This window comes from Molothrus aeneus, chromosome 22, assembly GCF_037042795.1.
Source record: "Molothrus aeneus isolate 106 chromosome 22, BPBGC_Maene_1.0, whole genome shotgun sequence".
NCBI classification, from domain to species: domain Eukaryota; kingdom Metazoa; phylum Chordata; class Aves; order Passeriformes; family Icteridae; genus Molothrus; species Molothrus aeneus.
In genome coordinates, this window is record NC_089667.1 from 1,149,406 (window position 1) to 1,167,500 (window position 18,095).

Sequence of the window (18,095 nt, forward strand, 5' to 3'; positions counted from 1 at the left end):
TGGGAGCCGAAGGGGTGAGTGTGAAAGGCAGCGGTTCACGTCGAGACAGGCAGGGTGAACACAACTGGCCCGGTTTCAAAAACCATCGGTTTCGGGCAGTGGCTCCAGCCAGGGCTGCCTGCAGCCAGCGTGCTCAAACTCTTATCCCGAGTGTTTGGGGGCCGGGGGGCGAGCAGAGGTCGGGGCGGAGGCGCCCTGGATGCGCTGCCCCCGGACCCCCGTTCTCCCCTGGATGCGCTGTCCCCGGACCCCCGTTCTCCCCTGGATGCGCTGCCCCCGGACCCCCGTTCCCCCCTGGATGCGCTGCCCTCGGACCCCCGTTCCCCCCTGGATGCGCTGTCCCCGGACCCCCGTTCCCCCCTGGATGCGCTGCCCCCGGACCCCCGTTCCCCTCTGGATGCGCTGCCCCCGGACCCCCCTCCCCCGGCCGGGCACCGCCGGCTCCGCTCCCCGGAGCGCCGGGCCCGGGGCCGCCTCCGGGGCGGGGCGGGGCGGGTCCCTCGGCCGCTGTCACCGCTCGGGGCCGGCCCAGCGCCCTCCCCTCGGCTCAGCCCGGCCGGGGCGGCGGCGGCGGGGACGGGCGAAGCGGAGCGGAGCGGGGAGCGCAGCGCAGGCGGGAGCGGAGCGAGGGAGCGCGGGAGGAAGGAAGGAAGGAAGGAAGGAGGAGGAGGAGGAGGAGGAGGAGGAGAAGAAGCAGGAGGAGGAGGAGGAGGAGGAGGAGGAGAAGGAGGAAGAGCAGCGGGAGGAGGAGGCAGCGCCGGCCGCGCTGCCCCGGGCGCCCCGCTCCGCGCTCGGCGGGGCTCAGCCGCCGCCCCCCGCTCCCGGCGCGACGCCCCCGCGGCGCTGCCCCAGCCATGAAGGCGGCGGTGGATCTCACCATCATCAAGACGGAGAAGGTGGACATCGAGCTCTTCCCGTCCCCCGGTGAGCGCCGTGTCCCCTCCGCGCCCCGCTCCGCGCAGCCCCGGCCCCGTCTCCCGGCGAAGGCGGCGGGGGGGGGGGAGGTTTGGCGGGGGGAGAGGCTGGACCGCTGGGGAGGGCTCGGTCACAGAGGTCGGTGTGGGGTTTTTTGGGGGTGTCTTTCGGAAGGGAGCACGGAGCGCGCCCCAAGTCACAGCGCAGCGGCGCCGCCCGGGCTCTGCCCGCTGCCGAAGGCGAGTTGACTTTCCGAGCGCTTTTATGACTTTCCATCCCCCTCCTTCTCTTAAAATCCATCCCGCCGCCCCTCCAGCCTCCTTCCCTCACGCTCCTGGCATCCTTGCCGGGATGTAGGGGAAGCCCGTCCGGCGAGCAGGCGGGAGAGATGCGCTCCCGGGGCTCCCGCCCGTTCCCATCGTTGGCTGGGATGGATGTGCGTTCCCCCATCCCTCGCTGGAAATGTCTTGTGTGGTCCAGGCACTCGTGGTATTTGGGAAACACAACTCCAGTGCTAAATACTCTGGATTTAGCACGTTTAATCCAGGAAAACCCGCCGCTTTGATTTTTTTTTCGCCCTTCTGGAGCTGGAGAAATGGGTGGAGAGAGGGTGCAGAGAGCAACACGTTACTGGAGGGAGGCGAGAAGGGTTTTTTGTGTGTTGTAGAGGGGTGAGTTCAGCTGCTGCTGGCTGTGGTTGCTGCTCCGAGCCGAGCCTGACCAGAATAAGGGCTGCTGTTCACACACTGCTGGCGTCTGGCTGCTCGCTGACCCCGGGCGCCCAACTCCTCTCTGCCCTGCCCAGGCGAGGTGGAGGATGCAGCTTGGAGGACCCGCAGGAAAAACAAAAAACAACCCTTTTTTCTGCATTAAACGACTCCTGTTGCTTCATCTCTCCCTGCTGCAATTCCCACTGCGCCAAACTGGAAGTTTGTGCAGCACCGGTGCGGGAAAGAAAATCAAATTAAAGATTGAGTTGTACATTTCTCTGGCGGTTAGAAAGTTTCTAGGAAAGCCAGAAGGGAGCCACAGCTCCCGCAGGCATTGGGATTTTGGGCTGCATGTGGAAATAAAATGACAGCTGAGTGCTGGAGCCGCACAGGGGTTGGTGCTTCGACTTCAATAGATGCTGGTGCAGCATCAGCGGGGCTGCAGAGAGCTCCAAAGGCAGCACCACCTTGGCTTCAGCCGTCCATGGGCTCCGAGTGTCCAGCGCTGGGGTCTCCCTTGGGATCCCTCCTCCCGCCCTCCCCGGCCGCAGGGAGCTCCCTGTGCTGGGCAGAGGTGCCAGCGCTCCCTGGCCCGGGCAGCAGGGCTGAGCCTGGCCCCGGGCTGGGCTGGGGAGCGCCAGGCTTGCAAATGCCCGAGGGATGCTAAGAATGCACCTACACAGCTGAAATGAGGGGCTGGAGGGGAGCAGAGGACCTGTTTGTGCCTATTTCCTAAAACTCTGGTGAAGACTCAATCCTGCCCTTCAGCCCCCGAGGGCAGCCTCTTTGTTCGGAGGGGAGAAAAACGGGATAGGAATAAACACCTGGACCGTCAGGGTGGGGTGCGGTTTGCTTTTCACTCCAGAGTAAAGCATCTGTTAAAATTTGCACTCTCCTGGTCGGGGTGAGAGCTCTCTCAGAGGCTCTGGGTGTCGGGAGCAGTGGAATTCCCTGGTGCCTGAAGGGAGGACTCAGAGTTTCACCCTGCCTTAAGTTCGTTTTCTTCTGTCCCTGAAAGCTCTTCTGCAGCTGATGTCAGCAAACTGCTCTTAGAGCTGACCCAAAGCTGAAACTTGGGCAGGAAGAGCGCTGAAAAACACAAACGCAGAGGTAGAAAAGCGCTGCCCCCCCATCGGCTCAGCTGCAGCCGCTCCTGTGCTGGTGGCTGCGCTCGCTGGGAGCCACAAAGGTCAGCGCTGTCAATTAGCTGGCTTAACCTCATTTCCCCTCCAACTCCGAAGGAAAAAAAGCTGCAGCTCTCTGGTTTGGTGGGATTGATGGCGAGGGAAGGAGTGTGGATGCTGCTGGGTCGTGCTCCTGGGATCCAGCCAGGGGAGGAGGGAGCATCACTTCTCTCTGCTCCTAGAGGGCTCATCTGCTCCCTGATGGCTCCCGCAGCCCTGAATCCACCACCAAATGTTCCCATCGTCCTTAATTCCAAAATGGGCTGAGAAGGACTGCAGCCCCTTGTCCCCTCTCACAGCAGCCGTGCCGATGTGATCCGTGGGGTTAAACCTTGGGCAGGGAGGGCCCTGCAGCCAGAGGGTTTCAGCTGTGCAGGATGTTTAATGTGCCAGGTGCCCCATGAAACTCTGTCCCCTCTCACCCCCAAACCATACCCTGCTCCACCCCACACCTCTGCCTGCAAAACTCCGGGGAGATTTGTGGTGTTCAAAGGGTTTAAAAATAACCTGAAAGGGATGTGGAGCTGTAAAGCTCCAGAAAGCTTCCAAAGCCAAATCCTCCCCCTCCACCCCTGCTATTAGCAGCAGGAGTGTGTGAGTGAGATGAGCAGGTCAGAGCCAGAACCCCACGGGGTGGGTTCTCCTTCAGGACCCAATTCTGGGTGTGTGGATATTCTTAGGCGGATGTGATGGAAGGGTGGTAACATCACTTGTGGTTGTACATACACGGCTGATCCACCAAAGGCTTGGTGGGACGTTTTCTGAAACAGTAAAACCCCAAACCACACAAAATTCAACCCCAAGGGAACTTCACCTGGGGGCTGATGAAGGCTGCCCTCAACAAATCACTTTGTTTCCTGCAGCTCGGCCAAGCTGCATTTGCTGGCTGTGGGCAGAGTGGGCAGCAGCTCCAGCCCTGCTGGGAGCTCTGGGGTGTAACTGGGGCTCCCAGTGCTCATTTCTTGCTCAGAAAGCTGCAGATTTGCCTCCCCGAGGTACCAGAGCAGGGCTGTAATCCCAGCTGTCGTTCCTGGGCATCCCCAGTGGAGCAGTGATGCCAAACTCCCCATCCTGCATCCAGCCCTCCTCCTGCCTCCTTTCCCTGAGGTGTGTTATGGGAGCAGGGGGGGGCTTTGTTCCTGGAAAAAGGATTTGCTCAGAAATCCGGGCTGTTTGGCCCTTCCCATGCCTACCCCGAGGACAGCTGGGACATGGACACGTTGTTTCCATTGGCCTGTGCGTGGGTGGCATCCCAGGGGTGTGCTTTCATCTGACAAGAGCTTTTCCCTCGTTTAGGATTTGGGACGACATCAGTTAGGGCTGAAAGAAGATTTTCCCTTCCAGCCCAAAGCTCTGTAAGGTTCTGGTTCTCCTGCTGGGGTGGTGCAGGGTACAGGGAAGCTCCTACACAGCTCCTACACAGCTTCCATGCTGCTCGGGGATGCAGGACCTGCCTGAACCGTGCTTGTCCCCCTTCCCGCAGCCAGGTCAGGCTTTGCTTTCACTTTCAGCGCAGACAAATAAGGGAGTTTGCATTTAAAGCGAGCCTGGCAAACGCAGAGCTCCTGCACAGAGCCTGGCCGCGGGCAAGTGGCTGAGAAAAACCCTTTTCTTTGGGTTTTAGGAGGGGATCCTTCATTCTGGCCTCTGCCTTGTCTAGGGAGGACAAGTTTACAGCCATCCCTGGCTCCAGGTGTGCACAGAACGGAGTCACAGCTGGACCAGCCCGACCGACGGGGGGCAGTTTGCTGAGCGGCTCGGGGTAAAAGTGCCCAGGGACTTGGGACATTATTCTCATTATTCGCAAAAAGAAAGGTTTGATCCTGCCTTATTCTCACAGGGCCGAGCCCTCCAGCTGTGTCAGCTGCTGTGTGACTCAGTTTCCCTGCTGCTGACGGGCACTGGCTCCTGCATGGCCACGCTTTGTTTCCATGAAGGATAAAACACAGCAGAGAGCCCCAGCATTTCCCTCCCTGCTCCGGCACCTTCTGCATCCCTCCTCTGCCTCAGTGGCACTGGGAGAGCTCGCCTGTCCTGCCGGGGACACGCGGGATGCCAGAGCCTGGGAAAGGAAAGCACGGATTGGTGTTTCCAGGGATGCGGGGAATGGCACCCGCATCTTTTGGAATGCTTTGCTCTGCAGTGCAGCCGAGGTGAAGCTGGGCTCGGCTGGGGATGCTCTGTGTGGGCTGCAATGATCAGCAGCGAGGCTGAGGCTCAGCCGTGGAGGGCTCGGGGCCGCTCTCGCATTTTCGGTGCTGATTGCCTGCGGAGGAGGTGAGAACTCAGCTGAGAAGAGCAATTACCTCTGTATGCGCTGACAAAATGCCCATTACTGTGGTATCCAGCCGGGATGCGGGAATGAGAGGTTCCCAGGAGGGGGGACTGGCTGCACTTGGCTGCCACCAGCTTCAAGTTTTTTAGTGTCAGCTTCCCATCAAAGCTCTGAAAAGGGGTGGAAAGAGGGCAGCCCACGGAGCTGTCCTTCAGGGACACATCCACAAAGCACATCCCTGGTTTTTAACCTGGGTAAGGGGAGGGAGATTTCCAGGGAACAGGAGCAAACCCCGTTCCTTTCACGTTTCTATCCCAGCTCCCCAAAGCACGCACCAAGTGTGTAATTACAGTGTCATTCCATGAAGTGGCCCCTAATTTGCCATGTAATTACAGCGTGCCATGCTTTGATGGGCCTTACAGAATGCAGGGATAACACAGGCTCATGCTGGAATGCCGTGCTCCAGCTCTCCAAAGGAGCTGCTGAGACATCCTGGGACTTCCTGCACTCCCAAATCCTGAGCAGATTGCAGGCAGGCAGCGAGGGGCTGGGACTCCAGCAGGACTGTGACACGCTGAGCTTTGCCACGGGATTATCACAGAATCTCAGAATGGTTTGGGTTGAAATCCTTAAAGATCTCACCTGGGAGACCTCCCACTAGCCCAGGTGGCTCCAAGCCCTGTCCAACCTGGCCTTGGACACATCCAGGGATGGGGCAGCCACAGCTGCTCTGGGAGCCAGCTCTGGGTGGAACTGCAGGCTGCTGTGGCAATGATGGGAAAAAGTGGAAATCCTCTGGAATGTATCCTGCTGTGTGAGGAGCTGGGGCAGCTGCATCAGGCTGAGGGTGCACAGGTTGTCCCAGAGATTAAAGCCTCAGGTGGGTGTGAGTAGGACCAGACTGTCTGAAACATGTCAGGGATGTGAACTGGCAGAGCTGCCACCCTAAATGGCTCCTGTCAGTTGTAGCACCAGGTTCTGCTGGGATTTTGGGGAATCAATCCAAGTAAATCTGTCCCAGATAAGGCAGGAGAGTCTTTTCCCTTTTGCACTGTCAGCTGGTCCTTGCATGGCACACGGTGAGGAAATGGCAGGATGTAGGACAGCAAGTGTCACTGCTGTCCCTGATCCATAGGATGCAGCTCTAGCACCCTCCAGGCTGACAAATCTGGCTTGGTGGAGCACCTGTGCTGGGTAGGAGTGTGCCAGGACTCTGAGGAGATGCACAAGGAGGGGATGATCTGCTGTACTGGAGCACTGAAACTGCCCTGGAGCCAGGGCCTGCCTGTTCATTGATCCTGGGATCCCTGAGGGAATTGGGGTATTCCATAGGGGTGAGGCTGTGCCCCTGCAGGCTCAGCCCTGACTCCCCAGTTTGCTTTTGGCTGGGAGTTCCTGCTGGATTCCAGTGTCTCTCCAGAGCCTCCTGGTGCAGCTCCAAGCCCCATCCCAGCAGGAGCCAGTGGCACAATCTGCAGCTGATCTGAGCAGCACAGCTGTCTCACAGCCAAAATTCAGGCCTGCAGCCCTTTTTTGTAACCCCATGCCACAGTTATCCATCTCAGCTCTTTTGTTCCTCTTCCGTGACTAAGCTGCTCGCTGCCTGTGTTTCTTTTTTTTCCTTTCATTGTGTAGTTTATAATCTTCCAACGAGATACAGACAAAAATTTGTTTGCAGCGCTGGCCAAGAAAGGCTCTTGTTTCCCTGGCACAGGGCCATGCTTACATCTCCAGTCAAAATACTGCTGGTTAAACAATAAATATTTATTGATTCTCCTACGAGCTCCTACATTTTTCCCAGGTGCAGTGGAATTTGAGGGGGGGAAGCACTTGAGTGCTGCCCATGGCAGAGCTGGGAGATGGCTCTGGAGATAACGGGCCTGGAGTGGGATCTCCTCCTGCAGAGGTGACTTTGGAAAGCTGGGCTGGGTCCTGCTGCAAGCCCTGCAGAGCTGCTCTCATCTCCCCAGCCCAGCTTTCCCAGCTTTGGTGATTTGTGCCTGCAGGCTTCCCTGGCAGTGATGGAAAAATGTGGAAATCTGCAGTGGCTTCATGTGCCTGAATATCTCCTGGAACAGGGGAGGGACAGTCTGGGATGGACACTGAATTGGAGGCCAAGTGCACAGAGATGGCAAAAAAAGAAATAAATCCTTCAATCCCAGAATGATTTGGGCTGGAAGGGACCTTAAAGCTCACCCAGTTCCACCCCTGCCATGGCAGGGACAGCTCACACTGGACCAGGTGGCTCAGGGCCCTGGCCAGGCTGGCCTTGGGCACTGCCAGGGTGGTTTCAGTTTGCAGTTTGGTGAGGGCTCAGCTGTGGTGTCTCAGCGTCTCACCCTGGCCTCTGGAGCCTTTCACAAAAAGGCTGCAAACGCTGCCTGGCAGAGCCTGAGCCCTGCAGGGCTGAGGGGGAGGCAGAGCCCCCAGTGCTGTGCTCAGAGCTGCTCCAAGGTGTTTCATCCTCCTCCTGAGGGTGGCTGGCTCAGAGTAGCCCTGGATAGGTCAAGCCCTGCTCTCTCACTACCATCTCTTTCTGAACTGAAACTCTCCATTTTTATGTTGAGGTTTTGGGGTTTTTTTTCAGTCAACTGCCAAAATCCAAGCCTTGATTTGCTCCTCTGTCCCATGAACATCACCAGCTCATGGGAGCAATGCCCCCTGTGCAGGACCAGGCAGGTGACACGTTTTTGCCTGTCCCCTGCCCTGGCTGTGCTGACCTTGCACAATTTCCTGGCTCTGCAGGCTGTGTCCTGCTCTGTGCAGGGCAGGTGGGGCTGGTGTTTGCAGGAAGGCAGGAAGCTGGTGCAGCACAGCCCCTCGCTCCCACATCTGGTTCCTGGAGCTCGTGGATAAATATAACCTGCCAGAGAAATATCACAAACACACCGAGAAACAGCAGCTTGCTTTCCCAGAGAGGAAAATCCCCTCCTTGCTGTGGCTCCCTCTGCTTTGGGAATGAGGATTGGAGTCATTGTGACAGCCCTGGTTGTGGATTGGCATGTGCAAAGTCCCAGGGCTCTGTCTGGCTCTGAACTGGGCTCTGGGGCTGGAATTCCCATTCATTCATCTCCCAGTTGCTGCTGGGCACAACAGCAATACCTGCTCCAGCAATTCCCTGCTTTTCAGCTTTTTTCCTTGTGTTTAAACCTTTCCTACACAGCCAGAAGAGCAGAGAGCTCCAGCTCAGGTGGCTGGGGCAGGAACCTCGGGGTTATTTGGGCTGGAACAACATCCTGGGAGGGAGTGCAGGGAGCACTGCTCTGCTCTGGGCTGTAGCTGTGTGTAGGACATTTTCCCACTGAATCCCATTCTGGGATGGCTGTGGGGCTGCCTCCTCACCCCAGCTGAGCATCCAGAGCTTGCTAATGAACAAAATGCATTTTCTTACGGAGGGGATTCTAAATTGGCTCCACATGGGTTCTGTAGGTTGTGGCACTTTCCCGGAGGGTGATGGCATGAGCAGGAATGTGGGATTGATGAAAGAAGCCAGACACTGAGTCAAAAGCTCCCCCTCTCCCCTCGCCATGCCCCCTCTCTCTCCCCCCATCTCATCTCAAATACTTGATGTGATTCCAAGGCATTCTTCTCATGGCTGGTGGGGAGCGCAGGAGAAGCCAGCCCAGGGACTGGGCTTTTCTTTAAAAGCTTCTTTCTCAAGCTTTGGGGCCTTGCACCCCAAAAGATGTTGAGAAAAGGTTTGATGAGATTTTGTTTTTAGGGAAACTGAGGCACAGCACTCCCATTTTGCCATGTCAGGGAGGTGGGAGCATCCTCAGTTGGGTGCTCCAGGTCTCCCTCTGCTTGCAGGATTCCTGCTCTCCATGCTCTGTGTTCCACTGCCCGGCTCCTCCCCAGCAGCAGGCAGGCCTGGAGCCATCCACCCTCCAGAATTCCCAGTTTGGGGCTGCTGGGAGACTGGGGCAGGCTCAGCATCCCTTGGGAGCCAAGTCAGGCACGGCAGGATGGGGCTGGCTGCCATTGCCTGGGATGCTGCCTCTCCTGGCATGGCCTTGCAGGATAACCCTGCTCACTCAGGGAAGCTGCCCCTGCCAGCAGCAGACCCCAAAAGCTGAAGCTGGACACCGGGCAGTGCTTGGGGGTTGTTTTCTGTTGTTTACCCCCCCGTTGTCAGCACTTTTTATCACAATAATCAAACTGTGGCTTTTTGACCCACATGAAAGTTTTTTTCAGAGGTGCCTGCATGTGTTTGTGCAAAGCCACTGAATTTTGGTCACTGCTCTGGGAGCAGAAAAGGGGATTTTTGCTTTCTTACCTTTTAGTTTTGAGCAATTGTTTACCGAAACCTGAACCCTCTGAAGAAACAACTTGCAAAAGCTGAGTAGTCCTGGCTTTTTCCACTGGAAAATTAAAAAAAGATGGAGTGGGACACGTGAAATTTGGGTCTTTTTTTTTCCCTTCTTTTTTTACCCATTATTGTTAGAAGCGGTTTGAAAATGCAATGCCAAGAGCTTTCTCTTTTCAAGTGCTCGAGGCACGTTACCCAACTGCTCCATGCCTCAGACTGCTCCATGAGGTCAGCAAACGCAATTCCTCCTGCTCTGCAGCTGGAAATGAGGAAAAACTCCTTTGCTCAAGCCCTGCCATCAGCCCCGGGCAGCAGAGGAGCCCGGCAGCTTGGGAGCAGCACCGGTGGCATTTCCCAAGCCCATCCTTGTCAAGGGCTGCCAGGAACTTTGGGCTTGGGATCCGAGACTGTGCCTGGGTTTGGGAAGGCTGGGACAGTTTCCCATGGCAGCAGTGGGGTTTGGGAAGGCTGGGACAGTTTCCCATGGCAGCATTGGGGTTTGGGAAGGCTGGGACAGTTTCCCTTTCCAGTGGCAGCAGTGAAGTTTGGGAAGGCTGGGGCAGTTTCCCATGGCAGCAGCAGGGTCTGGGAAGGCTGGGGCAGTTTCCAGTGGCAGCAGTGGGGTTTGGGAAGGCTGGGGCAGTTTCCCATGGCAGCAGTGAGGTTTGGGAAGGCTGGGGCAGTTTCCAGTGGCAGCAGTGGGGTCTGGGAAGGCTGGGGCAGTTTCCCATGGCAGCAGTGGGGTCTGGGAAGGCTGGGGCTGTTTCCAGTGGCAGCAGCGGGGTTTGGGAAGGCTGGGGCTGTTTCCAGTGGCAGCAGCGGGGTCTGGGAAGACTGGGACTGTTTCCCATGGCAGCAGCAGGGTCTGGGAAGGCTGGGACAGTTTCCCATGGCAGCAGTGAGGTTTGGGAAGGCTGGGGCAGTTTCCAGTGGCAGCAGCAGTGAAGTTTGGGAAGGCTGGGGCAGTTTCCAGTGGCAGCAGCAGGGTCTGGGAAGGCTGGGGCAGTTTCCAGTGGCAGCAGCAGGGTTTGGGAAGGCTGGGGCAGTTTCCCATGGCAGCAGCGGGGTCTGGGAAGGCTGGGGCAGTTTCCCTTTCCAGCGGCAGCAGCGGGGTTTGGGATGCGGAGCTGTCCCGGTAGCCGCGGCCCGGCGGGGCCGCTCCTCGCTCGGGCTCTTTCCATCCCTTTAAGCGGCTCCAGATTTGAATTTGGCTCCAAAGGCCGGAACATGAAAGGCCCCGGCCCTGCGCCTGTTTGCCTTCGAGCGGGATGACTCGCACCATTCCTGCTTCCAAGCAGCCGAGCGCGGAGCAGCCGGGGCCATATGGATCCTATAGAGTGACCCGAGTGCCCGGCGAGGCGGCACAGCGGGATGGGGAGGGGAGGGAAGGGATCAGGAGGGGCCGCCCCGAGCTCTGTCACCCCCGGGCCGGACCCTTTCCCCCCTTCGGCGTCTTCAAGGGCTTCTGCCTTGCGTGGCTGTCGGGCTGTCCGTCCCTGGCACTCACCGAGAGCCAAAGTTCGGCCGAAAGAAATCTCAAAAATAAAAGAAGAAGGGCAAAGGGGGATAAGACCCCGGAGGAAAAGGAGGAAAGGGAAGGGGAGGGGAGGATGATGTGCCTTTAAGCCGCGTGTGTAACTGCTCGCTAATCTGGTGACTAACTCCGTGCGCGGCTGCCAAGCCGGGATCCATCCCCAGCCCAAGGCTCGGGAGTCATCGGGTCCCTCCCTGCCCCATCCCGCGCCCCGCCGGGCGCCAGCCCCCCCGGCCCCCCGCGCTCCCCATGGCAATTTATTTACTCATCTGCAGGGCACAGCCCCGGCGGTCTCTTGACTCAGCAGTCCGGGGCCGATGGGAGCTGCGGGAGCAAATTCCAGGCAAGAAATAATCTCATGACTTGTCTCGGAAAAGATTGCTCCGCAAAGATCCCCTGACGGTCACGGAGCGCTCCGTGCCGGCCCCTCCGGCAGAGCCTGACCAGGCTCCCGATTTCCCAACCTCGGGCAGCCGGCCAGGGATCCCGGGGGGACTCACTGCAGCTTTCTCCCTTGGAAAAACAGGGATGGACTCGGAGATAGGGGATGGCACGGGGGCCTCGCAGCCGATGCCTGTTCCCCCGGGACACAGGGAATGGGGAGCTGGAGCTGGCTGGCCAGGGCAGGGAGCCCAGAGCTGGGGGGCTGTGTTGGTTTTTGGGGCATTCCTCCTTTTCTTACTCTCCACTTTTCAGGGAGGGTTTAAGCCCTTCCTTCATCCCCAGGCAATTTTGGTTCCTCCATCTGTGTTTTTGCCCAGGCACTGGCATCACCCCCAGGAGGGCTGGCACTGAGGATGACTTTTGAAGCACATTTTTCCTTAGGCTTTTTTCCTTCTCCTGTTGGCTCTTTTTCATCCTACATTTCTCTCACCCTGGTCTTTTTTCCCCACCTCCTCTTCATCCAGAGTAACTGGAGTTCCATCCCACTCTGAGGGCTCTTTGGGAGGTCTGGTCCCATACCCAGTGTGGGAATGGGGTGGGATTACACCAAGTTGGGAATTAAGGATCTTTACAAACATTTTCTGGCATTTTTTCTGGGAGGAAAGCCCCGGGGGTGGGCAGGGCTGTTTGGCTGACAGCTCCTGTGCCTCCTCCTCAGCTGGGATCAAGGCTTGGGATCACTCAGCTCCTGGGGCCATGCCAGGTCCCTGGAAATGAGCTGGTCCAATGCACGGTGCCCTTGGAGATGAAGGGAGAGGAACCAGCCTTGGATCACTGGGGAGTCACTCCTGGAGCACCAGGAGCTTGGGGCCAAGCTCCCAAGGGAATCTCACACCCCTCAAACCACACATCCAAGTCACTGCCAGAGCTCCTCCAGCCTCCTTAGGGTTGACAGAGGATTCCTGGAGTTCCTGGCAAGGGCTCCCAGCTCCCGAGTCCCAAATGCCGCCCCCTCCACCCCCTCCTCCATTGAGTGTCTCCTAAAGAGCCTCTTGGCGTGAGCAGCCGAATTCAATCAGCCCTTTCACCATCTGCTCCAGGCACTTCTGCCGGGGAGGGCTCGGGGCCAGCGGGGCTGTAATTCCTTAATGGCTTCCGGATGCTCCGTGCGGTGGATGCGAGGCCTGGGAGCGTCTCAGCCTCTCCCCCAGCCCTCACCGAGGTTTCCAAGCTCAGGCTTCCTCTGGGCAGATCCCAGCACCTCACATTTATCCCTGCCTGCCCTTCTCTCTTCCCAGCTGAGGCCAGGAGCTGACATAATCCATCCTGGACAGCGCTTGGCTCTGGGATGGGGAGGGCTGAGCCTGATGGGGCAGCCCAGCTCCTCTTTGGCCGCCTGTCCCAGCCCACTCCCACCTTCATCTTCCCAGGGCTTGCTCTGGCCCAATCCCTGCACTGGTCCCTTCCCTGGTGGGAAGTTTCCAGAAGTAGGAGCTGGAAAAGAAGAACTTCTTGGGGATTGGGAAAACCCTCGCTCCTGTGCCTGAGGATACTGGAAACCCGGATGCTGCATGGTGTAACACACCTGGGCAAAGCCCAGGAGCCCTGTGCTCAGCCTGGGATGGAGATGATTAATCTTGGGGCTCTCTTGGAAAATCCCCTTTTTTGGTTTTCTTGTCTGCTTAAAAATTAATAAACCCGGGAGAATTGTTCCTGGGAAGTTGTGAAATGAAATTACTTTGGCACCGCTATTCCTGAGGTTGGCGTGGGCTGCAGAGCTTTGGTTCCCAGGTTTTTCCCAGGCCCTTCCTGGCCTCCATCACTGGGGGAGCTGAGCTTGGGCAGGGAACAGGGAGGTGAAATGGTGCAGGGCTGGCAGGAGCACCCAGGGATGGCCTTGTCCTGGTTCCCTCCTGGTCCCAAATGGGAAGCTGGCTCTCGTTCTCCTCTCAGCAATCCCTTGGCTTTCATGGCTTCCAGCCCAGCCAGGAAAAGGCTCCTGTCCTGTTGTGGCTGCTGGGATCATCTGCTGCTGTGCAGAGCCTGCCCAGGGCTGGGGGGATGTGCAGGGTGTGGGACATGAGTGGTGCCATCAGCACAGCCACAACCCCAGGAGGTGTCACTGGCTCAGGTGGCAGAGCAGAAGGAGCATCTTCTCCTCTCCTGTCCAGCAGGTTCTCCCTCCCCTCCCTCCTGGGAGATGCAGCTTGGGAAGGTGCTTGGAGTGTGCAGTGGCTGCTGTGAGCTGCCCTGGGGGCGTTTCAGCTACAGGGGGGCTGCTGGGTGTATCTGTGTGTGTTTGAGTGTGTGCTTGTGAGCCTGGCCAGGGACACCCTCAGAGACGGTCATGGCACTCGTGAGGGCAAATCTCCAGGGCAGTAAATCCAGGGATGCAAAGGAGCCAGTCCATAACCACACAGGGGAATTAGAGACGTGTGGATCATTACCTACCATCTTTTGGCAGCTGCCAGTGGAGTTGACTGTTTGCTCTAAGAGTTATAAATAATTTTGTTGATTAAAAATGATTGATTATTCTTGGTCTAATATTATTTAGGCAGAGCAAACAGTGCTGAGATTTACCAGCTGCTCTCTGACCTCCCAACCCTGATCTGTTTGCAGAAAGCCTGTGCAATTATTTGTTTGATTTCAAAGCTAAATATCCTAATCTTCCTTCTCCGCCTTTGGAAGCTGCAACTGGGCTGATAAGGGAGGGCAGCCCTGGCGTCCTCGTGTGCAGGGACTTCCCTGGGCACAGAGGGGTGAGGGGGGACATGGGGAGGACAGATGAGGACAGGGCTCCTGTGAAGGAGCTCTTGGGCTCCTCCTCCTCCTCCTCTTCCTCCTCCCTGTGCCCTGCACTCGCTCAGGGAGCCCAGCAGTCCCAGATGTGGAAGCTGTCGCAGCCGGAGGAGCGATGTGAGCGGCGCTGCCATTGAGCAATGCCCGCTGTCTGCCGGCGCTGCCCTGCGGGGAGGGGGTGCCCGGCAAGGCTGCGGAGGAGGGGGTGGGACAGGCAGGAATCTGCAGCTGCCGAGCGGTGCAGGGCTCGCCCAGCGCCCGTCGCCCGCGGCAGCGAGCGGAGGTGACCCGGAGCTGCCGAGCCTCCCTCCCTCGCTCCTCCCTCTGATCCTCCCGCATCGCCGCCCTCCTCCGTGCTGGCAGCATCCTGTGGGACGGTCTGGCCGTCAGGAACATCCCAGGGACCTTCCCCACCGGGGCATGGACACAGCCGCGGCAGGTCCAGCTCTCACACACATTCCCGGAGGATGAATGGGAGCTGCTGAGAGCAGCAGAGGCTTTGATGTGGTCGGACATATCTGGGGTTGAACATCCCCCCAGCCCCGGGCACTGCCACTGCCCTGCCATGTGCTGCCTCGTGTCTGGCGTGACTCGGCCCGGGGGCAGGGGCTGGGCCTGGACACAGAGGGATCAGTCTGAGCAGGGAAATCAAGGGAAGGCTGGGAATTCCTCGGACGGACATTGGAGGTGTTTGGCTGAGCATCTCTGTGTCTAATCCCTTCCCAAGGCAAGGGAATTGAGTCTTCTGTTAGGATCCCCCAGCAGCAGGGACAGCTCTGGAGTCCATCAGCCTCAGAAATGTCTTGTGTCCTGGTGATGGGCAGCACAAATGATGGGGTTTTATCCAGGGCGTGGAGTCATTGCACATGGATCATCAGGATTGTGGGATGAAAACATCCCAGGCTGTGAGGTCATGCGTGGCTGCTCACAAAGTGTGCTGGCACAGTTTGTTCTTCAGGAGTGTCTGAGCCGGCTGGGAGGGTTGGGATCCTTTGTGAGTGATGAAAGAGCTCAGCTTGAGTGAAGGTTCCTTGGCCTTCCTCCTGCTGCGAGGGGGCAGCCCTGCCAAGAGATCTCAGCCATCCCTTTTCACACTTCCCATCCTGACAGCATCTTCCCCACACGATGTTCTGCCAATTATCCTCAACCTGGCCTTGCTACATCCCTGCTCTCCCTTGCTGGGAGACTCTGGTGCATGGCTTGGCAGCCCCAGCCTGCAGCAGCAGCTGGAGGTGCTGGAGCTGAATCTCCTTTGTGTCTGTCCCTATTCCTGGGTGATGATGAAGGACAGGGAGCTGAATATCTGCAGAAGAGTCTGAGGGTTTGTTTGGATGGATGGAGAAATGTTCCATCTGAATTGCCTGGGGAGTACCTTGGGAGCATCCCAAGGGTGCTTCTGCAATCCAGGAAAAACCCATGGCAGGGTTCTGGGATGGGTTCATCCTTCTCTTGGGACAAACCCTCCACTCCCATCCCTCCCTCATCAGAGATGCCAGAAATGGCAAGATCAGCCAGGGAGTTGAGGAGAGAACAGCAGAACTCCTGGGTGTGACCAGGCTGGAAGGGAATGTGAGCTCTCAGGTGGGTGTGTTTGACCCCGAGCACCGTGCCCTGAGTGCTGGAGCCCAGGTGGGATTGCTCTGGCAGGCTCAGGCTGGGCTCCTGCAGCCCTGCAAGGCTCTGGGGGCTGCTGGCCCAGCCTGGGGACAGTGAGGAGCTTCAAGCAGCTTCTGGTTGTGAGCCCGTGAGCAGCTGGGCTCAGTGCCAGCAGCAGGGCACTGTCTGTGCTCATCTGTGCTCGTCTGCTCCGTGCTGAGTGCCGAGGCTTGGCAGGGGTTTTTCCCTTTTCCCCCATTGCTGTTGAGCAACCCGAGCTCTGTGGGGTGTGAGCAGTGGGGCTGGGTTGAAAGGAGCATCTCCCAGAGGTGGGGCATGACCTGGGCTGGCTGGTTCCACCTGAGCTGCCTCCAGCGGGGCTGGGTGTCCCTGACAGGCTTTTCCAGGGTTTGGTGTCCATGACAGGCTTTTCCAGGAGCTGGGTGTCCCTGACAGGCTTTTCCAGGGTTTGGTGTCCATGACAGGCTTTTCCAGGAGCTGGGTGTCCCTGACAGGCTTTTCCAGGGTTTGGTGTCCATGACAGGCTTTTCCAGGGTTTGGTGTCCATGACAGGCTTTTCCAGAGCTGGGTGTCCATGACAGGCTTTTCCAGGGTTTGGTGTCCATGACAGGCTTTTCCAGGGTTTGGTGTCCATGACAGGCTTTTCCAGAGCTGGGTGTCCATAACAGGCTTTTCCAGGGCTGGGTGTCCATGACAGGCTTTTCTAGAGCTGGGTGTCCATAACAGGCTTTTCCAGGGCTGGGTGTCCATGACAGGCATTTCCAGGAGCTGGGTGTCCATGATAGGCTTTTCTAGAGCTGGGTGTCCATAACAGGCTTTTCCAGGAGCTGGGTGTCCATGATAGGCTTTTCTAGAGCTGGGTGTCCATGACAGGCTTTTCCAGGGGCTGGGTGTCCATGGCAGGCTTTTCCAGAGCTGGGTGTCCATGGCAGGCTTTTCCAGAGCTGGGTGTCCATGATAGGCATTTCCAGGGCTGGGTGTCCATGGCAGGCTTTTCCAGAGCTGGGTGTCCATGGCAGGCTTTTCCAGGGCTGGGTGTCCATAACAGGCTTTTCCAGGGGCTGGGTGTCCATAACAGGCTTTTCCAGGGCTGGGTGTCCATGACAGGCTTTTCCAGAGCTGGGTGTCCATAACAGGCTTTTCCAGGGCTGGGTGTCCATGACAGGCTTTTCCAGGCTCGTGTGCCCTGCCCTGCCCAGGGATTAGAGCCTTTAGAGGCGTGGTTAGCAGGGATTAGGGTGATTAGGGGGAAGCCTGGCTCACAGGTTTGCGCCAGCCCTGCTGAGCAGCGATCCCAGCCTGGAGGTGAGGAGCTCCTCCTGCCTCCAGAGGGACGCTGCTGCTGGGGTATTCCATTGGGAAAGAGGCACGGAAGGGCTCTAAGGGCCTGATGGCTTTGCCTCCTGAGCAGGAGGGGCTGGGCAGGTGGAGGTTGCTCCTGGCTGGCTGCAGCCTGGAGCCTCCACAGGGGTTTAATGGACCTGGACTGTGCCCTCAGGCCAGCGGGCTTGGAAAAGGCTGGTGGAAGTTGAAGGTTGTGATGCTGTTAAATCTGAAGGGGCTGCAGAGGCTATTTAGAGCTGATTCAAGAGTGGGAGGGTGTGGTGCTGAGCTGCTGCTGGAGCTGAAGCACTCCAGCCTTGTAGCATCTCATCCTGGAACCCTCGGGTGGGTTGTGTCAGGGGGCACATTAAAGCTCATCCCATCCCACAGGCACCTTCCCTGTCCCTGTCCAGCCTGGCCTTGGACACTTCCAGGGATCCAGGGGCAGCCAGAGCTGCTCTGAGCAATGCTGGTGGAATTTGATTGATGACCAATCTTGTTTCTCACTTCTTTGATGGTTCCAACCAGTGCTGTTAAACCATGGCCACGTTCCCCAACCTCAGAGGTGGCTGAATCTCCCCAGGGTTTGCTTTATCCATCTGTGCTCCTTCCAGCAGCTGAAATGGGGAGGATGGGGTGAATCCCCAGCTGAGGGAAGCCCCTGAGCTGCTGAAGGAAGAGGAGCTGTAGGACCTGGCCCTGCTGAGCTGGGGGAGCTTTCCCATAGGCACAGTGAGCGTTGACTCAGGGGCTGTGGTTTAGCTCAGCTTCAGCCCTGGCCTTTCTCTAGCATTTCATCCCCTCTTCTCTCCACAAAAGCCAAGGACAGAGTGAGCTGCCCACCAGGCTGCTCCCCTGCGAGCTCCTGGGACTCTCAAGGATGCTGCTTTCCCAGGATTGCCATCCAACACCCACGTTACAAAGCAGGGAGAGTGAGGGAGGAGAAGGAGCTGGAGCCTGAGCAGGGTGGGCTGTGACTGATGGTGGCTGCAGAACCCTTTCCCTGAGCCTGGTTCCTCACAGCTGCCAGACCCCAGAGCCACAC

General features: G+C 58.1%; 1 protein-coding gene across 1 annotated transcript in view; it reads left to right on the forward strand.

Moving 5' to 3' along the window:
* The first annotated feature begins 821 nt into the window (after positions 1-821).
* The window catches only part of ETS1 (ETS proto-oncogene 1, transcription factor), a 47,523-nt gene continuing 30,249 nt past the window's right edge, over positions 822-18,095 (forward strand). Inside the window, exon 1 of the mRNA XM_066564422.1 lies at positions 822-924. Within this exon, the coding sequence (XP_066420519.1) occupies positions 855-924 (70 nt within the window). The 5' untranslated portion in view covers positions 822-854. The remainder of the gene's footprint in view (positions 925-18,095) is intronic.